The sequence below is a fragment of the Salvelinus alpinus genome, chromosome 18 (genome assembly GCF_045679555.1).
Source record: "Salvelinus alpinus chromosome 18, SLU_Salpinus.1, whole genome shotgun sequence".
Taxonomy (NCBI): domain Eukaryota; kingdom Metazoa; phylum Chordata; class Actinopteri; order Salmoniformes; family Salmonidae; genus Salvelinus; species Salvelinus alpinus.
In genome coordinates, this window is record NC_092103.1 from 16,523,039 (window position 1) to 16,541,514 (window position 18,476).

General features: G+C 42.3%; 2 protein-coding genes across 2 annotated transcripts; one reads left to right on the forward strand and one right to left on the reverse strand.

Moving 5' to 3' along the window:
• The first annotated feature begins 310 nt into the window (after positions 1 to 310).
• Positions 311 to 11,397, forward strand: LOC139543889 (S-adenosylmethionine synthase-like). The gene is made up of 10 exons (XM_071350399.1): positions 311 to 573; positions 6,363 to 6,440; positions 6,671 to 6,793; positions 6,913 to 7,025; positions 7,153 to 7,296; positions 8,924 to 9,142; positions 9,325 to 9,507; positions 9,715 to 9,848; positions 10,034 to 10,160; positions 11,063 to 11,397. The coding sequence occupies exons 1-9, from the start codon at positions 483 to 485 to the stop codon at positions 10,134 to 10,136; spliced, it is 1,188 nt and encodes a 395-aa protein (XP_071206500.1). The 5' UTR covers positions 311 to 482; the 3' UTR covers positions 10,137 to 10,160; positions 11,063 to 11,397.
• Positions 11,398 to 11,583: 186 nt separating this feature from the next.
• LOC139544664 (prosaposin-like) lies at positions 11,584 to 16,954 on the reverse strand. The gene is made up of 12 exons (XM_071351969.1): positions 16,862 to 16,954; positions 16,593 to 16,648; positions 14,510 to 14,584; positions 13,868 to 13,993; positions 13,648 to 13,767; positions 13,450 to 13,518; positions 13,164 to 13,347; positions 12,897 to 13,039; positions 12,724 to 12,804; positions 12,479 to 12,589; positions 12,214 to 12,284; positions 11,584 to 12,127 (listed from the first exon to the last, which is right to left on the reverse strand). Exons 1-11 carry the CDS (start codon positions 16,914 to 16,916, stop codon positions 12,249 to 12,251), a joined length of 1,056 nt encoding a protein of 351 aa, XP_071208070.1. The 5' UTR covers positions 16,917 to 16,954; the 3' UTR covers positions 11,584 to 12,127; positions 12,214 to 12,248.
• Positions 16,955 to 18,476: the final 1,522 nt, after the last annotated feature.

The window sequence follows — 18,476 nt, forward strand, 5'->3', positions numbered from 1 at the left end:
GAAGGAAACGGTGGAGCACGTGTTGATATTTGTGAATTGTATGACGTAGATAGGGAGAGACTGTGTGAAAGGGTTAGAGAGGCTGGATTGGGGTTTGGGTGGTGTAGGGAAGTGGTGTCTAGGGCTCTATTTTACTTTCTTAGAGGAACATGATTAAAGAAGATAATTTTATGTAGTTAGGCTGTGATTGGCCTCACACTCCAGTAGGTGGCAGTGTATGCACTTTGAAAGTTGAATGCGATCCGCCAACCCAAACCCGAAGAAGAAGACGCGCGAAAAAGGATAAATATCACTATCACCACCACCAATTATTTTCTTTTTGAGAACACCGGGCAAATAACTAGTCTTCAGAGGCTGGTATTGGTATTTTTTTAAATTGGGAATTATAATTACTATCAGATAAATCATATTTTCTTAAACCACAGTTGACACATTTTAGGTAGCCAGCTAGTTATAACTCGGCAAATAACAATTCCTTTAAAATGAACCGGCAATTGAACGGTTTCCATAACTCGCTCATTGATGAAGACTGCTTTTTGTTCACCTCTGAATCTGTTGGAGAAGGTCATCCAGGTGAGTTCGCAATGCGTCGGTCTTATTTTAGCTAGCTAGGTAACGTTAGCTAGTTTCTATTTTTCGACACAAGGTCATGGCGTAGATTCAGTAACAACTACAGTAACAAATTGCTAAAAAATGGGTGCCAGTCATTTTTACGAACACGCATAACGTTACTTAGTATACTGTTTGTATGGCTCGCCAGCTAGCTAATTGACAATGTTTTCACATTTTCTGATCTTTGAGACGGACGATATTATGAATGGGGAACACGCGATAGGGTCAGGCCCATTTCTTTACAGTTTATGTTCAGGCCACGCGGGATGCCTTTGCCCTAGCGTGTGGTGTCTAGTTAGCTAGCTAGTAGCAGATAATGCTAATTCAAAAGTAGGTCACTAAATTACTTGTCTGGATTGTTAAATTAGTCACTCTAATTTTGACACCCTACAAGGATAAAAACTCCACTAACGTTTGACGGATTATGATAGAGACATGCAGTTATGACCATTGGTTTTCTTAGAGGAGTATGCGTATTTGAACGGATATCCTAAATAGGGAGCAATTTTGCCGTGTAAATACACCAGCGTTGTTATTATATGTTATGCGGCCCCTTGCTTCTGCCAATCAAAATATCACTTACACAACTGAACCGCACTGTAATGACCTAGTATTGACAGTTGGAAAGCTCAGCTAACCCAGTGACCGGATAACAACCTACTGTACTCTTCACGCGTAGTCGTGAAAGATGTGTCACTTGAACGAGCTCGCTGTCTATTGATGCAACACCTGTGTTCGACTCGGGCAAATGTACGAATACATTTACTGTAAGAAACGAATATATAAAAACAATATGGCATACATGTCCAGTTTTTCAAAGAACGTCCCACCTAACATCCTTTTAACATGAGACTTCAATATTCCAAGGTAAGAGGTTTTAGGTTGTAGTTAATAAAGTATTTATAGGACTATTTCTCTCTATACCATATTTATTCCATATACCTTTGACTATTGAAGTCTCATGTTAAAAGGAAGCCCCAGCTTTCATATGTTTTCATGTTCTGAGCAAGGAACTTAAACGTTAGCTTTTCTACATGGCACATATTGCACTTTTACTTTCTTCTGCAAAACTTTGTTTTTGCATTATTTAAACCAAATTTAACATGTTTCATTATTTATTTGAGGCTAAATATATTTTTATTGATGTATTATATTAAGTTAAAATAAGTGCTATTTCAGTATTATTGTAATTGTCATTATTACGAATAAATAAAAATCGGCCGATTAATCGGTATCGGCTTTTTTGGTCCTCCGATAATCAGTATCGGCGTTGAAAAATCGTAATCGGTCGACCTCTAATTGCTACAATTCTAATAGTTAGCCTAATTTCAGTTTGACAACAAAAGCAAGTATAGTGAATCACTATACCATCTAAACCGCTGTGAAATATATTTTCCATAACCAAACATATTGTATGTTATGCTGTTTGAAGCTTTTGTACATAACCAAAGCCTATGAAATACAGGTAATTTGGAAAGTATTCACACCCCTTCCCTTTTTCCACATTTTGTAATGCTACAGTCTTATTCTAAAATGTATTAAATAGTTTTTTCCCCTTGTCAATCTACACACAATACCCAATAATGACAAAGCAAACAAGTTTTTAGACATTTTAGCAAATTTATGAAAATATAACAAACTTAGGCCTTATTTACATAAGTATTCAGACCCTTTACTCAGTACTTTGTTGAAGCACCTTTGGCAGCGATTACAGCTGCGAGTCTTCCTGGGTATGACACTACAAGCTTGGCACACCTGTATTTGGGGAGTTTCTCCCATTCTTTTCTGCAGATCCTCGCAAGCTCTGTTAGGTTGGATAGGGAGTGTTGCTACACAGCTTTTTTCAGGTCTCCAGAGATTTTCGATTGGGTTCAAGACCGTGCTCTGGCTGGGCAGCTCAAGGACATTCAGAGAGACTTGTCGCAAAGCCAATCCTGCTTTATTTTGGCTGTGTGCTTAGGGGAGTTAGACTGGGGCGAAGGTTCACCTTCCAACAGGACTAGGTCCTGAGCGTTCTGGAGCAGGTGTTTATCAAGGATCGTTCTACTTTGCTACATTAACTTATCCTTCGATCCTGACTAGTCTCCCAGTGCCTGCTGTTGAAAAACATCAAATCAAATTTTATTAGTTACATGTGCCGAATACAACAGGTATTAGTGTAATGCTAACTTACGAGCCCCTGACCAACAATGCAGTTAAAAATTATATGGATAAGAAATAAAAGTAACTAGTAATTTAAGCGCAGCAGTAAAATAACAATAGACTTAATACGGAGGGGTACCGGTACAGAGTCAATGTGCACGGGCACCGGTTAGTTGAGGTAATATGTACATGTAGGTAGAGTTATTAAAGTGACTATGCGTAGATGATAACAGCAGAGTAGCAGCAGTGTAAAGGGGGGGTGCAAATAGTCTGGGTAGCCATTTGATTAGGTGTTCAGGAGTCGTATTGCTTGGGGATAGAAGCTGTTTAGAAGCCTCTTGGCCCCAGTGATGTACTGGGCCGTTCGCACTACCCTCTGTAGTGCCTTGCCTTGCTGTCGGAGGTTGAGCAGTTGCCATACCAGGCAGTGATGCAACCAGTCAAGATGCTCTCGATGGTGCAGCTGTAGAACCTTTTGAGGATCTGAGGACCCATGCCATATCTTTTCAGTCTCCTGAACTTAGCTCTCAACCTGCTCCACTCCAGCCCCGTTGATGAGAATGGGGGTGTGCTCGGTCCTCTTTTTCCTGTAGTCCACAATCATCTCCTTTGTCTTGATCACTTTGAGGGAGAGGTTGTTGTCCTGGACCACACGACCAGGTCTCTGACCTCCTTCCTATAGGCTGTCTCGTCGTTGTCGGTGATCAGGCCTACCACTGTTGTCATCGGCAAACTTAATGATGGTGTTGGAGCCGTGCCCCCCCCCCCCCCCCCCATGCATTCATGAGTGAACAGGGAGTACAGGAGGGGACTGAGCACGCACCCTTGAGGGGCCCCTGTGTTGAGGATCAGTGTCGCGGATGTGTTGTTACCTACCCTTACCACCTGAGGGTGGCCCGTTGAAGTCCAGGATCCAGTTGCAGAGGGAGGTGTTTAGTCCCAGGGTCCTTAGCTTGTTGATGAGCTTTGAGGGCACTATGGTGTTGACTACAGCTCAGGGTTCAATGTAGCATTCTCACATAGGTGTTCATTTTATCCAGGTGGGTAAGGGCAGTGTGGAGTGCAATAGAGATTGTGTCATCTGTGGATCTGTTGGGGCAGTATGCAAATTGGAGTGGGGTCTAGGGTTTCTGGGATAATGGTGTTGATGTGAGAACAGCATAATGCTGCCACCACCGTGCTTCACCGTAAGGATGGTGTCAGGTTTCCTCCATGTGAAGATTGGCTTTCAAGCAAATTAGTTCAATCTTGTTTTCATTAGACCAGAGAATCTTGTTTCTCATGGTCAGTCCTTTTAGGTGCCTTTTGGCAAACTCCAAGTGGGCTGTCATGTGACTTTTACTGAGGAGTGGTGTCTGTCTGGTCACTCTACCATAAAGGGCTGATTGGTAGAGTGCTGCAGAGATGGTTTATGATTTTATGATCGACCGATTATGATTTTTCAACGCCGATACCGATTATTGGAGGACCAGAAACAAACAAATGTATTTGTAATAATGACAATTACAACAATACTGAATGAACACTTATTTAACTTATTATAATACATCAATAAAATCAATATAGCCTCAAATAAATAATGAAACATGTTCAATTTTGCTTAAATAATGCAAAAACAAAGTGTTGGGGAAGAAAGTGAAAGTGCAATATGTGCCATGTAAGAAAGCTAACGTTTAAGTTCCTTGCTCAGAACATGAGAACATATGAAAGCTGGTGGTTCCTTTTAACATGAGTCTTCAATATTCCCAGGTAAGAAGTTTTAGGTTGTTGTTATTATAAGAATTATAGGACTATTTCTCTCTATACCATTTTTATTTCATTAACCTTTGACTATTGGATGTTCTTATAGGCACTTTCGTATTGCCGGTGTAACAGTATAGCTTCCGTCCCTCTCCTCGCCCCTACCTGCGCTCGAAGCATCGTTACCCATCGCTACACAAAAGCCGCGGCCCTTGCAGAGCAAGGGGAACAGCTACTCCAAGTCTCAGAGCGAGTGACGTTTGAAACACTATTAGCGCGCACCCCGCTACTAGCTAGCCATTTCACATCGGTTACACCAGCTTGATCTCGGGAGTTGATAGGCTTGAAGTCATAAACAGCTCAATGCTTGAAGCACAGCGAAGAGCTGCTGGCAAACGCACGAAAGTGCTGTTTGAATGAATGCTTACGAGCCTGCTGCTGCCTACCATCGCTCAGTCAGACTGCTCTATCAAATCATAGACTTAATTATAACATAACACACAGAAATACGAGCCTTTGGTCATTAATATGGTCGAATTCGGAAACTATCATTTCGAAAACAGAACGTTTATTCTTTCAGTGAAATACGGAACCGTTCCGTATTTTAGCTAACGGATGGCATCCCTAAGTTTAAATATTACTGATAACATTGAAGGTTGTACAATGTAAATCATAATTAATTTGCCAGAATTGTACATAATTAAGGTCTTTGTTAGGAATAAATGGACTTCACACAGTTCGCAACGAGCCAGGCGCCCCAAACTGCTGCATATACCCTGACTGCTTGCACGGGACGCAAGAGAAGTGACACAGTTTCCCTAGTTATAAGAAATTCATGTTAGCAGGCAATATTAACTAAATATGCAGGTTTAAAAACATATTGTGTATTGATTTTAAAGAAAGGCATTGATGTTTATGGTTAGGTACACATTGGCGCAACGACAGTGCTTTTTTCGTGAATGTGCTTGTTAAATCATCACCTGTTTGGCAAAGTAGGCTGTGATTCGATGAGAAATTAACAGCCACCGCATCGATTATATGCAACGCAGGACACGCTAGATAAACTAGTAATATCATCAACCATGTGTAGTTAACTAGTGATTATGTTAAGATTTATTGTTTTTTATAAGTTTAATGCTAGCTAGCAACTTACCTTGGCTTCTTGCTGCCCTCGCGTAACAGGTAGTCAGCCTGCCACGCAGGCTCCTCATGGAGTGCAATGTAAGGCAGGTGGTTAGAGCGTTGGACTAGTAACCAGAAGGTTGCAAAAACAAATCCCCGAGCTGACAAGGTAAAAATCTGTCATTCTGCCCCTGAACAAGGCAGTTAACCCACCGTTCCTAGGCCGTCATTGAAAATAAGAATGTGTTCTTAACTGACTTGCCTAGTTAAATAAGTGTTTAAAAAATCTTTTTACATCGGCCACAATCGGTGTCCAAAAATGCCGATTACCGATTGTTATGAAAACTTGAAATCGGCCCTAATTAATCGGCCATTCCGATTAATCGGTCGACCTCTAGTACTGAGTAAAGGGTCTGAATACTTCTGTAAATTTGATATTTCAGTTTTTTTGGCTAAAATGTCTGAACCGGTTTTTGCTTTGTCATTATGGGGTATTGTGTGTCGATTGATGAGGGGGGGGGAAACAATTTAATCCATTTTAGATTACGGCTGTAATGTAACAATGTGGAGAGGTCTGAATACTTTCCGAATGCACTGTATACTTGGCTGCGGAGTCTGCCTTGTGTTGCAAGTTTGGTCCATAAGGTTCTTGGTTTTGCAGGAATAACCTGTCTGGGGAATTGTTTAACAGGATATTTTTTTGCTGCAGGATACAGTCCATAACTCTCGTTTCTCTTGTTTGACAGATAAGCTTTGTGACCAGATCAGCGATGCTGTGCTCGATGCGCATCTCAAACAGGACCCTGATGCCAAAGTGGCATGCGGTAAGGATCAATCACGTCTATAAATTTTTTTACTGTTTTTGTATGTAGGTTTGTCCATGTTGCACTGTCTGATGCTGTAACATGCCCTTGCTTCTGCCCCCCCTTCGTCATCCTAGTTAGCTAATGCACACGTTTACCTTAGTCTCACTCACTTTCCTTCACTTGATTTCCCTCCATCTGTCCCCAGTCTTTTGCTCACATGCTTTATCTTTCTGTCTGCATCTTTTCAGAGACAGTGGCTAAGACTGGGATGATTCTGCTGGCAGGAGAGGTGACCTCCAGGGCCAACGTAGATTACCAGAAGGTTGTCAGGGACACCATCAAGCACATTGGCTATGATGACTCATCCAAGGGTATTATGGCAAATTTGATTGAATTGAATACATGGTTTTAAGAAGTCACAGGATTAGCTTTGGCAAAGCGATACAGACAGTAAGTAACACTGAGGTTTGACTCTATTCCCTTCTCATAGGCTTTGACTATAAGACCTGCAATGTCCTGGTGGCCCTGGAGCAGCAATCGCCTGACATCGCTCAGGGTGTTCACCTGGACCGCAAAGAGGAGGATGTGGGGGCTGGAGACCAGGTTAGAAGGCTCTTGTCATTGACCGTTTGAGTCAGTGACTAATTGACTGGACCTCATGCTCAACTGCATATTAGTGTTTATGGTTTTTGTTTCCGCACCAAGTGCTTGACTGTGTTTTGCGTTACAGGGTCTGATGTTTGGTTATGCCACTGATGAGACTGAGGAGTGTATGCCCCTCACCATCGTCCTCGCCCACAAGCTCAATGCCAAGATGGCTGAACTGCGCCGCAACGGAACCCTGCCCTGGCTGAGGCCAGACTCCAAAACTCAGGTTAGATTCAGCACCGCAGTCTATACACCAAATACGGCAGGGATTGACATTTAAAATTCAAAATCAAATGGAAAAATTGTCCTTGGAATGACCTTCTTAAAGCAATTCTATATAGCTTAGTAGAACCCTCTGCTTAGATTGTTTAGTGCCAAAAATAAGGGGTTAAATACATGTAGAAAAACATTCCTGATCTTATACCTCTCAGATATAGGACAGACTCTTCAGAAAATACTTTTTTGGGGGGCTATTGTGGTGGTTAATTTCTGTATTATCAAATGAGGAGAGACAAACTTATCACACAAGTCAGAGTTATACTTAAACTACATCTTTAATAATAAGTGCTTTGCAATAGCAATGACTTTCAACGATTCACCATTTCTAATGATCTGTTGAGTGGCAACACAATGGCTACTGAGATCTGTTATAGCAAAGATCCACCCCCTAGTCGACATAACAAACCACAGATATTAGGAACAGTTCACAAAGTGAGACTTTATAAATGAGAAAGGAGTATCCTGTAGCCAGATGGCATTCGCTATAAATTATCGTTCAGTTTGGCCCCTAAGACGAGGTTGCTATCTTGTACCTGTTACTCCAACACAAAAACACCAACTCATCCAATGGCATAAATAAATTGTCAACTCTAGACACTACCACACATCCCCCAAGGCCAAAGGAGGGACTGACTGGCGCACAGACATTGTGGAAACCAGTAATTGGTTCCCATTAATAACACCATCCCTTCACATGGTTTAACAGATACATTCACATATGAAGACAATGTTCCCTCCTGTCCTCTTCCCTTTCTGATATTCTGCATATAGCACCAGGGACATGTGAAAGACAAGCCTGACCTCTCCCCTCTCTGGGCCCCAGGTGACTGAGCCCCAGCTGAGGGAAGAAGTGCAACTGCCAACACCAGAGTCCGAAGGGATACATTCTTATCACATAAGCATATTATGCAGATAAGACATCTTAATTATCTATGTTACCCAACTAATTCTGATTCATCCACCACACTATCTTTTCCATTTAGGGAATGTGTTATTTAAGGTGTTGGTATGGGCTAATAGCAGTAAGGCCATAAATAGTTTTTCATCAAATAATTGTTTTAGATATATTTTTTAAATGTACTAAAGGAGTCTTACAAATCTTAATCAAATAGCAAAATTATCCTTGGTATGACCTTAAAACCATTCCATATAGCTTAGTAGTACCCCCACCCCTCCTGGTTTAGACTCTTATGGGTTAAGGTCTGAAATGCACTCACCCATTGAATAAGGCAGGAGTATTTCTTTGGTTACCAGAAGATTATGTTCACTTGGCGGAAAAGGACATATTTTTAAAATAATAATAATAATTTAAAAAATGATGTACGTACACAGGGGTGGAACCAGAAAGACTATTCTGGTGGAATTCTTTTCATTTTGGTTGTAATCAAGTAAAACAATTATCTCCTGACAACTCATGGAAATTCCTTTTCCGGAAGTATGTTATAAAGCAGTCCTTTCAGGCACACTTGAGGCACAGCTATCTCCACTTGTATGCAGATATCCTAGTGCCTTACCTTGTAAGACATGTTTGTACACTTTGAATTACGTTTCATACCTCGTCTCCCCCTCTCTAGGTGACTGTTCAGTACAGGCAGGACCGTGGGGCCATGCTTCCAGTGCGTGTGCACACTGTTGTGGTGTCTGTGCAGCACGACGAGGTAATTTGCCTGGATGAGATGCGGGACGCGCTGAAGGAGCAGGTTGTGAAGGCTGTGGTGCCCACCGTGTACCTGGACGACGACACCATCTACCACCTGCAGCCCAGCGGCCGCTTCGTCATCGGCGGTCCTCAGGTGAGATATTTTCTAGACCCATAGACGATGTAGGGGAAGAAAAAAATGATCCATAGAGATGTGATTAAGTAGGTACATTGTCAGTCAGATATTAAAAAGTAGGCACTCTTATCAACACGAGATACAGACACTTCCAAGGCTGTCCTGGGCTACTTGGCTTACTCTTCCTCTCCCCTTCACAGGGTGATGCTGGCCTGACAGGACGTAAGATTATTGTGGACACCTACGGAGGCTGGGGGGCCCATGGTGGAGGGGCCTTCTCTGGGAAAGACTACACTAAGGTGGACCGCTCTGCTGCCTATGCTGCCCGCTGGGTGGCCAAGTCCCTGGTGAAAGCTGAGCTCTGCAAGCGTGTACTGGTCCAGGTGAGGAATGAGCTAATGGCTGTTACCTAACGGTTTGTCTTTTTGTTTTGTGGTCTTCAGCATGTGGAGTCATGTTTTGAATGCTATATAAGTCATTCACTTCTAGCTGTTATGCATTGCAATGAGATGAAAAGTAAAGGTAGCATATGTTATAGTTACCTGTCATGTAAATCTTGATCCTTTGTTAATAAGTGGCTGTGTTGTCAGGTAGCCTATGCCATTGGAGTGGCCCATCCCCTGTCCATCTCCATCTTCCACTATGGGACTTCCCAGAAGAGCGAGAGGGAGCTGCTGGACATTGTCAAGAAGAACTTTGACCTCCGCCCTGGTGTCATTGTCAGGTAGTGTGGAACAATGGTGGCTGCCGGCAACACTTTTTGTCAGCAAGGGGTTCCATGGGGTCAAAGCTGGTCCTCGTTGGTGGAGGGGTTCTACATTTAAATGGCGATGACGGCTTGGTTTGCCCTCTGGTAAATCTATGCATTTATTTATTTACCCAACACCTTATTGTGTTTCTCTGTTCCAGGGAGCTGGACCTGAAAAAGCCCATCTACCAGCGGACCGCTGCCTATGGCCACTTTGGGCGGGAGGCCTTCCCCTGGGAGGTCCCCAAAAAGCTCAAATACTGAACCCCAACCTTCCCACCCAGAGCTGTAGGTGTACTACAGAAAAACCAACACACTCTGGGAGGGAAGAATGCCCCCCCCCCCAAAACGCTATCTACTCCCTTATTGAAAATGTTACACCTCTGTCCCCTCCTCTTTACCCACTTGAAATTGCTTGCACACTCCTTGAAATCCATTTCCCTGTCTTTCCCTCTGACTGTTCTGTAGTGATTTGACTTCACAGAAATATATTCTCACCCTAGCCTGTCTACCCATATCTTTAGCTAATCCACTCCCTGTACTCCATGTCATGTGCCAAGGAGTGGAATGTTAGCTAAAGACTACCCCCTTCCCTCCTCTCTGTACCTAACCCCCACACAATGTTTCTCCATTGGGACAAATAAGTCATGGCACATTTAGGGTTGAAGATTGCTAGGAGTAATTGGGTAGTTAGGATGCAACTCTTGTCCCCCTTAGCTATTTTATAAAAATTAAACTTTTTGCCATTTTGTTAGACATAACCAAACATGTAATTGGGGAAGAGGAACGTGAGTTTGTCGTAAAACATGGTACCTTGTTTGGAAGCGTAATCCCTTCAGACCATGTTTTCTGATGTGTTACAGAGAAGTCAGAAGCTGCTAATGACCTCTGGCTTGTTGGGATATACCTTCCATATCTCTAGTTCTCTATCGTGTTCTTTGTCACTTGAAGATGTAATGTGAGGCACTCCCCCTCCTTAGACTGTGGTTACAGAGAAACTCAGCTTGTCACTCCTGATGAGGGGCTGTCTTTAGCCTGGTTCCTGAAGTGTTCTACAGAAAAACTTTGGGTTGCGGCCACAAGGTGGTGCTCTAAGCATTCGCCAGTGTTATTTATATTTCAGCGACAAGGGTTTGTGAGATGACTGACCTCCCAGAAGTAAAACAAATGTAATATTTTTGTTCCCGTAGGCCTACAGATGGAAGCAAAAGTCTGGCTGGTGTTGTACAGAGAAACCGGCCTTGTTTACAATGCTCTCTAGTGGGTCTGTGTGGACTGTGTCTTTCTTGTTTTCTCTGCTTTCTTGTCAGTCTGGTTACTGAAGGTGAAAAAGTGCCTTTTCTAGTGTTTTCCCTCCCTCGCCACCCAAACCCTGCCTACTGCTACCATCCCCAACCCATCACATGTGATATAGCCCGTCTCTTGACCCCTAAACACCCCTTCCCTTGTCTCAAATGTTCCATTTCCGAAAGACCTGAAACGCTGTCCCACATGGGGAGTCTTTGAATAAAAGTCTATTCTGGCATTTTGTATGTAAGTGTCTCTTTGTTTGTTCTCGTCAACATGCTACTCTTGTAGCACTAACCTCCATGGGCACTGTAACAGAGAAGCAACTGAATTGGGAGAGGTAGAATATCATGTCCCTAATGAGGACAATGTAATGTACAGTGTTTGGATTGCACTGCACCATTTAAACAAAAGGGTCAGTAGCTGTAAAGGAAACTGTTTTTTATTTGAGTAAATTACTTGATATAGTAGTTTAGCTCTGATCACACCTTATTTTTAACATTTCAGTAACAAAGAGAATGGGCATGACCACAGCTAATATATTTGAGAAGGATTTTATGACCATCTACAGCTAAAATTGCAAGCATACACGTTGGTGTGTCAACACCTCAGCTCTTGTTTGATCTAATAATTTCCCCACTACCTTTCTAGGCCACCTTTACTGCTAATATAAAGAATGTCTAGTTTCAATATCTTTATTGTGTCCTCTTGAGAAATCCCCAGCCCTAGGAATTCATTGACTTGCTCTGTATGGTTCATATAGAGTATGTTGTGTACAGCAAATAAAAGGACAAAAGAGCTTTATAAAATATCATTGGCAAAATACTCAGTGCAATCAATGTCCATGTCTGCAGGAAATGTTATCTGATATTGACACAGTAAATATCAAGTAGTTACAATTTGATGAAAGCTTTGGGGTCATTCATTGTAGCAAAGGCTGCAGGCTCTCTAAATCTTGGATCATCAGTCTGAAAAGAGAGTGGACCCACATTTACCTGAGTTGTGTGTAACAACCAGTTTTCTGAAACAAATATTGTATGTCAAATCAACTTACCATCCACTTTGTGAGTAGGTGCTGGGCGAAGGTTCTTACTTCCACACAAACTTCTGGCAGAAGGACACTGTCTGCATGAGACAAATTGTATGCCAAGATTTAAACACCTTTGTTCTGTTATGAAATGAGTACTATACTTTTTGTATTTTATATTGTGTAATTTGTTATATAATGCAGGGCTCCCTTGAAAAAGAGACCTTAGTCTCAATCGGACTCCCTGCTAAACGAAAGGTCAAATAAAACTATGTTTGTTTGGTGGCCTTACCCCGCATTCCAGGGCAGTCTTGAGGTCTCTGCACCTGTAGCTGGTGCCCAGAATGCATGGGTCCTTTCTCTGTTCTCCTGCCTCTCTCACTCCCCCACACAGACCCACCCTCTGAGAAACAAATGTCTCGAGTTACTCTCACAGCCACTTACAGTACATCCCCACCCAACCCATAGAAACTTGGATTTAAGTGACTTTCATGTTATGTTACTGTATGTAGTTGAGTGAATCTAAATATGACATACCTCACACACATTAAGGGCAGACTCTGGTTTACCCAGAACCCCCTTCAGCTGGTGGCCATGGAGCTGGGTGAAGCCGTCACACTGAAAAGAGAGAAATAAGACATGAGCCCAGAGGCTTCTATAAGGCTCCTATGTGAGATGAGGGGCGATGTAGACCAGGGGGCAGGGCTGACCTTGGGGAGGGCGTTGGGGTGGAGCTGGCAGACAGAGCCCAGGAAGGAGGCGGTCTGGGGCTCTGAAGCGTTGGAGCCCAACTGTAGATGAGTCAAAACCGCCAGGGTCAGACAGGACTCACAGTCAGACAGAGGAGCACTCTCTGAGAGAGAGAAAGTCATTTCAAAACAAGGAAATATAAAAGAGGAAATGGATAGAGAGAAAAGTGACTATACGGTGGTGGTGCAGAGCAGGAGAGATGAACGAGGAAGTGGTTATGAACTCACCACTGACAAGCGTCTCCATGCCATGACAGACTTGGATGAGGGTGCAGATGGCCTCAGGGGTGATGTAGCTCAGGAGCATGTCCATCAGCATCTTACCATACTTCTCTATCAGGTTCACACACTGATCTCTGTAAGATGAGGGCAGAATGCCACACACCTTCCCCAGCATATCAATCACAGCCATCTGGGAGGGGAAACAGATACAGGGCATGTGTCTGTTTGTGTGTACGCATGCCTTAAATAAATGGAATCACTACAGTAATTATATTTCTAAGGCATGCCTTACTTTTGGCAGCATACTCTTCAGTAACTTGATGAGATAAACGCAGAAGGTACATTGTGGTGAGAACTGCACCTGGTAGACAAGGAGAAAGAAAACAAGATGAAGACAGACAAACACCGTCAGGTTCAGACAGACAAAAACAGTCAGCAGGACACAGAATAGGTCAGAGAGAGAGCATTAGTCTTGTTCTTTCTGTCTCACCTTTGTCATTGTCATGGCTGACTTCAGAGTGTCTTGAATGTGATTGGTCAGCAGGTTATGCTGCTGGCCCTCTGACTGGGAGCCACACAGTCCCAACACGGAGCACACCTGAGCTGGTTTCTGTGGGAGAGGAGAGAAGCTTAATTTAGGCTCACATTCAGTCAGAAGTATTTGAAGAAGTACAAACCAGGATCTTTCTCAACCTCCCACTAACACTTACGACGAAGCTGGTCAAGAAGGTGAAGGACAGGGGGAGGTTCTTATCCACCTGCTCCTGGCACAGTTTAGGTGCTGCAGGACCTGGCATGTAGTCACACAGTTTCTCCAGCTCGCTCCTGATCTTGGTCTGGGGATGGAGGAGTGGCAGAGTTTGAGAAAGATCCTGAAATCACTTTGAAATGCATTAAGTATATTTATTGGGTTCTACAATCATTAACACGTATTAAAGAAAGTATCAAAAGCTACAGTAAAATACTTAGTAGTTTCTTTTCATGTTTAGATAGAAAACAGGGTGTCTCTAATTCCACAGCAGTGCAGAACAGAAATGCACATACGTACACTTATAGTGTAGAGTGAGGGTTTGAGATGGCCGTTGTAGGGGTGTTACAGGTGAAAACCATATCAGGAACTGAAAGTCTGTGTTACCTTCTGGTTTGCTCAAAAGAAACCTTACTTCGACAACCAGGAACAAAAACTGAACCAGGTGAATGGACATCATGCAAATAGTAGCGATCTGATGGTTATGGGTGTTTATGGGTGGTTATAGACTGTTATGGGTGTTTATGGGTGGTTGTGAGTGTTTATTGGTGTTTTTATGAATTATTAAATGTATGGTTCAGGGGTGTTCTGCTGATGTATTCACCTGCATGTCTGGATTGGAGAGAAGGGCTGTAAGGAGTTCAATTATTTGGGCACAGTCCTGGCAGCTGTCCCATTTCTGAGCGGAGGAGAGGAAAAGAGAAGAATGCTAACACAAAGTTGTGGTGGGATACTGAGGAAAAGACCTCCATTTATTCTACTCAGTATATAAGTGGACATTTATATTATTCCTGAAAATGTACTGCCTGAAAAACAGTGCTTGATTTTGATTAACTGTTCTTTCGTGTTGCAAAACATTTCCGTATTTTATAAACTGACTGTTTTCTACCTTCTTCTTTAACAAGAATACAGAAATGAAATTGAAATATACACATATGGAATCATGTCGTAACCAAAAAAGAGATGAACTATTCTTTATATCTTTATACAAATATTTTAGATTTTAGATTTTAGATTCTTCAAAGGAGCCACCCTTTGCCTTGATGACAGCTTTGCACATTCTTGGCATTCTCTCAACCAGCTTCACCCGGAATGCATTTCCAACAGTCTTGAAGGACTTCCCACATATCCTGAGCACTTGTTGGCTGCTTTTCCTTCACTCTGCAGTCCAACTCATCCTGAACCATCTCAATTGGGTTGAGGTCGGGTGATTTTTGAGGCCAGGTCATCTGATGCACCACTTCATCACCCCTCTTCTTGGTCAAATAGCCATTACACAGCCTGGATGTGTGTTTGGGGTCATTGTCCTCTTGAAAAATGAATTATAGTCCCACTTAGCGCAAGCCAGATGGGATGGCGTATCACTGCAGAATGTTGTGGTAGCCATGCTGGTTAGGTGTGCCTTGAATCCTAAATAAATCACTGACAGTGTCACCAGCAAAGCACCCCCACACCATCCCACCTCATGCTTCACGGTGGGAACCACACATGCGGAGATCATCCGTTCACCTACTCTGCGTCTCACAAAGACACAGCGGCTGGAAGCATAATTCTCAAATTTGGACTCATCAGACCAAAGGACAAATTTCCACCAGACGAATGTCCATTCATCATGTTTCTTGGTCCAAGCAAGTCTCTTCTTTTTGTTGGTGGTGTCCTTTAGTAGTGGTTTCTTTGCAGAAATTTGACCATGAAGGCCTGATTCACGCAGTCACCTCTGAACAGTTGATGATATGTCTGTTACTTGAACTCTGTGAAGCATTTATTTGGGCTGCAATTTCTGAGACTGGTAACTCTAATGAACTTATCCTCTGCAGCAGAGGTAACTCTGGGTTTTCCTTTCCGGTGGCGGTCCTCATGAGAGCAAGTTTCATCATAGTGCTTGATGGTTTTTGCGACTGCACTTGAAGAAACGTTCCAAGTTTTTTCCATTTTCCGGATTGACTGACCTTCATGTCTTAAAGTAATGATGGACTGTCATTTCTCTTTGCTTATTTGAGCTGTTCTTGCCATAATATGGACTTGGCCTTTTACCAATTAAGGCTATCTTCTGTATACCACCACTACCTTGTCACAACACAACTGATTGGCTCAAATGTACTAACAATGAAAGAAATTGCACAAATTAACTTTTAACAAGTCACATCTGTTAATTCAAACGCATTCCAGGTGACTACCTCATGAAGCTGGTTGAGAGAATGTTAAGACTGTGCAAAGCTCTCATCAAGGCAAAGGGAGCTCCTTTGCATAATCTAAAATATATTTGTTTAACACTTTTTCGGTTACTACATGATTCCATATGTGTTATTTCATAGTTTGAATGTCTTCACTATTATTCTACAATGTAGAAAATAGTACAAATAAAGAAAAAACCTGGGTGTGTCCAAACCTTTGACTGGTACTGTATATTTCTTGAATTATATGTATATACAAGTACCCATAAATATATATATATATATATAGAGAGAGAGAGAGAGAGAGAGAGAGCACATTATCTGGTAAGTTTCTACCGGTAAAACACATTTCTGTTTTTTCTCACCATATTTGTTAGCTTTCTGAATCTGCTTTGAACCTTGCCAGTTGGTTGTTAGTACAGTAGGCAGCACAATATGTTGCATACACTAGTATGGCTATATTTTGGGGGTTAAATGGGGGAATCATTGTTCCAAAATAACAATAGTTCTTACGTTCAGCTTGTCCCAGGCGTTTTGTGTTTCCTCCCCAGTGACAACCCTCGCCAGAGCTGTGGAAATATTAAAAGATGATTAAATAATTGAGCACTCCATTTATGGTTCTAAATGTCTCATGAACAAGATTACACATTTTAATTACATGTTTAATTGAATTAAAACATTAATTAATATGTCAATAATGTCCATTGAATAAAAAATACTATAACATCACATTCATAGAGTAAACAACCTAAAATGTGTGCAATTGTATAGCGGACTCGTACCTGTGGTCTGGTAAGCAATGAAGACAACGAATACAAGCTTGAACAATGCCATCATAAGTCAGTCTCTCCCTTAAAGACTCTACTTGAAAAATGAATACCCGCTCAATGTAGAACTGGGGTATAGACAGGGTCCACCTGCCACATAAAGCCCTCACCAATCAGAGCTTGACAGAAAAGTGTGATAAGCTTTTTGTATTCTCTTTGGTATTGCGGAACTGAGTTGTACAAACATAATGTTGGTCCCAATTCAATAGAAGCTGTAATTTTAGTATGTGGATCCTCTAACAAAACTAATTTACAACTAGACATCCCTGACTGAACGCTTGAAAGTGTTAGGTTCTAAATGAACCTATTAAATCTCACGGACAATCAGTAAAACTTAAACCAAGTTTATTCACCCATTGTGTCAATACAGCTGCAAAAGACAAAAACATATTTCCACCAGTGGTAATATACTGTATATACGCCGATTTGGGTGGTCTCCTCCTTTTCTCTCAACATTACATCTTTATTGCTTGGCAGGAAGTTAAGTGATATGGGCAATAAACTGTTCCTTCTCCCTTAATATGGACCCCCTTCCTCACTAATCCACAGCTCTCCACCCTTATCAGTGCCTGCCAACATGTGATCATCTTCCCTGCACTCAGTACATTCCAAGCTTAATTGCCTCCACCATATACATTCCTCCTACAGATAACCATTCACTTCTGGTGTAGACCCTCTTAACTCACCACAGGTTAATGAGAAGGGTGTGCTTGAAAGGATGCACATAACTTTGCAATGGTGGGTTGTATTGGAGAGAGACTCAGTCTTAAATCATTTCCCACACATTTTCCAAATACAGTGCCTGTATTTAGTTTTCATGCTAGTGAGGGCCGAGAATCCACTCTCACATAGGTACGTGGTTGGAAAGGGCATCAGTGTCTTAACAGCGCGATTGGACAAGGCAGGATACTCTGAGCGCAGCCCAATCCAGAAATCTGTCAGTGGCTCCTGATTAAATTCCATTTTCACAGAACCGCTTATTGTAATTTCTATGAGGCTCTCTTGTTCAGATATCGGTAAGTGGACTGGAGGCAGGGCATGAAAGGGATAACGAATCCAGTGGTTTGTGTCATCCGTTTCAGGAAAGTACCTGCGTAATTGCGCACCCAACTCACTCAGGTGCTTCGCTATATCACATTTGACATTGTCCGTAAGCTTGAGTTCATATGCGCACAACAAATCATACAATGATGGAAAGACGTGTGTGTTGTCCTTGTTAATGCAGACAGAGAAGAGCTCCAACTTCCTAATCATAGCCTCAATTTTGTCCCGCACTTTGAATATAGTTGCGGAGAGTCCCTGTAATCCTAGATTCAGATCATTCAGGCGAGAAAAAACATCACCCAGATAGGCCAGTCGTGTTTTTGAGCAAACAGTGTTCGGTGGCTTGTATGCGAAGCAGTAATTGTTTCATAACATCTCCTTCCATGTCACTGATGCGTCGTGAAACAGTGTTGTTTGATGAAGGCATTGTCTGTATAGTTTTTTGGGCCTTTCCCCCCACCATTGTCCCAGCCATATCCACGGCAACAGGAATAATTAAGTCCTCCACAATAGTATGGGGCTTGCC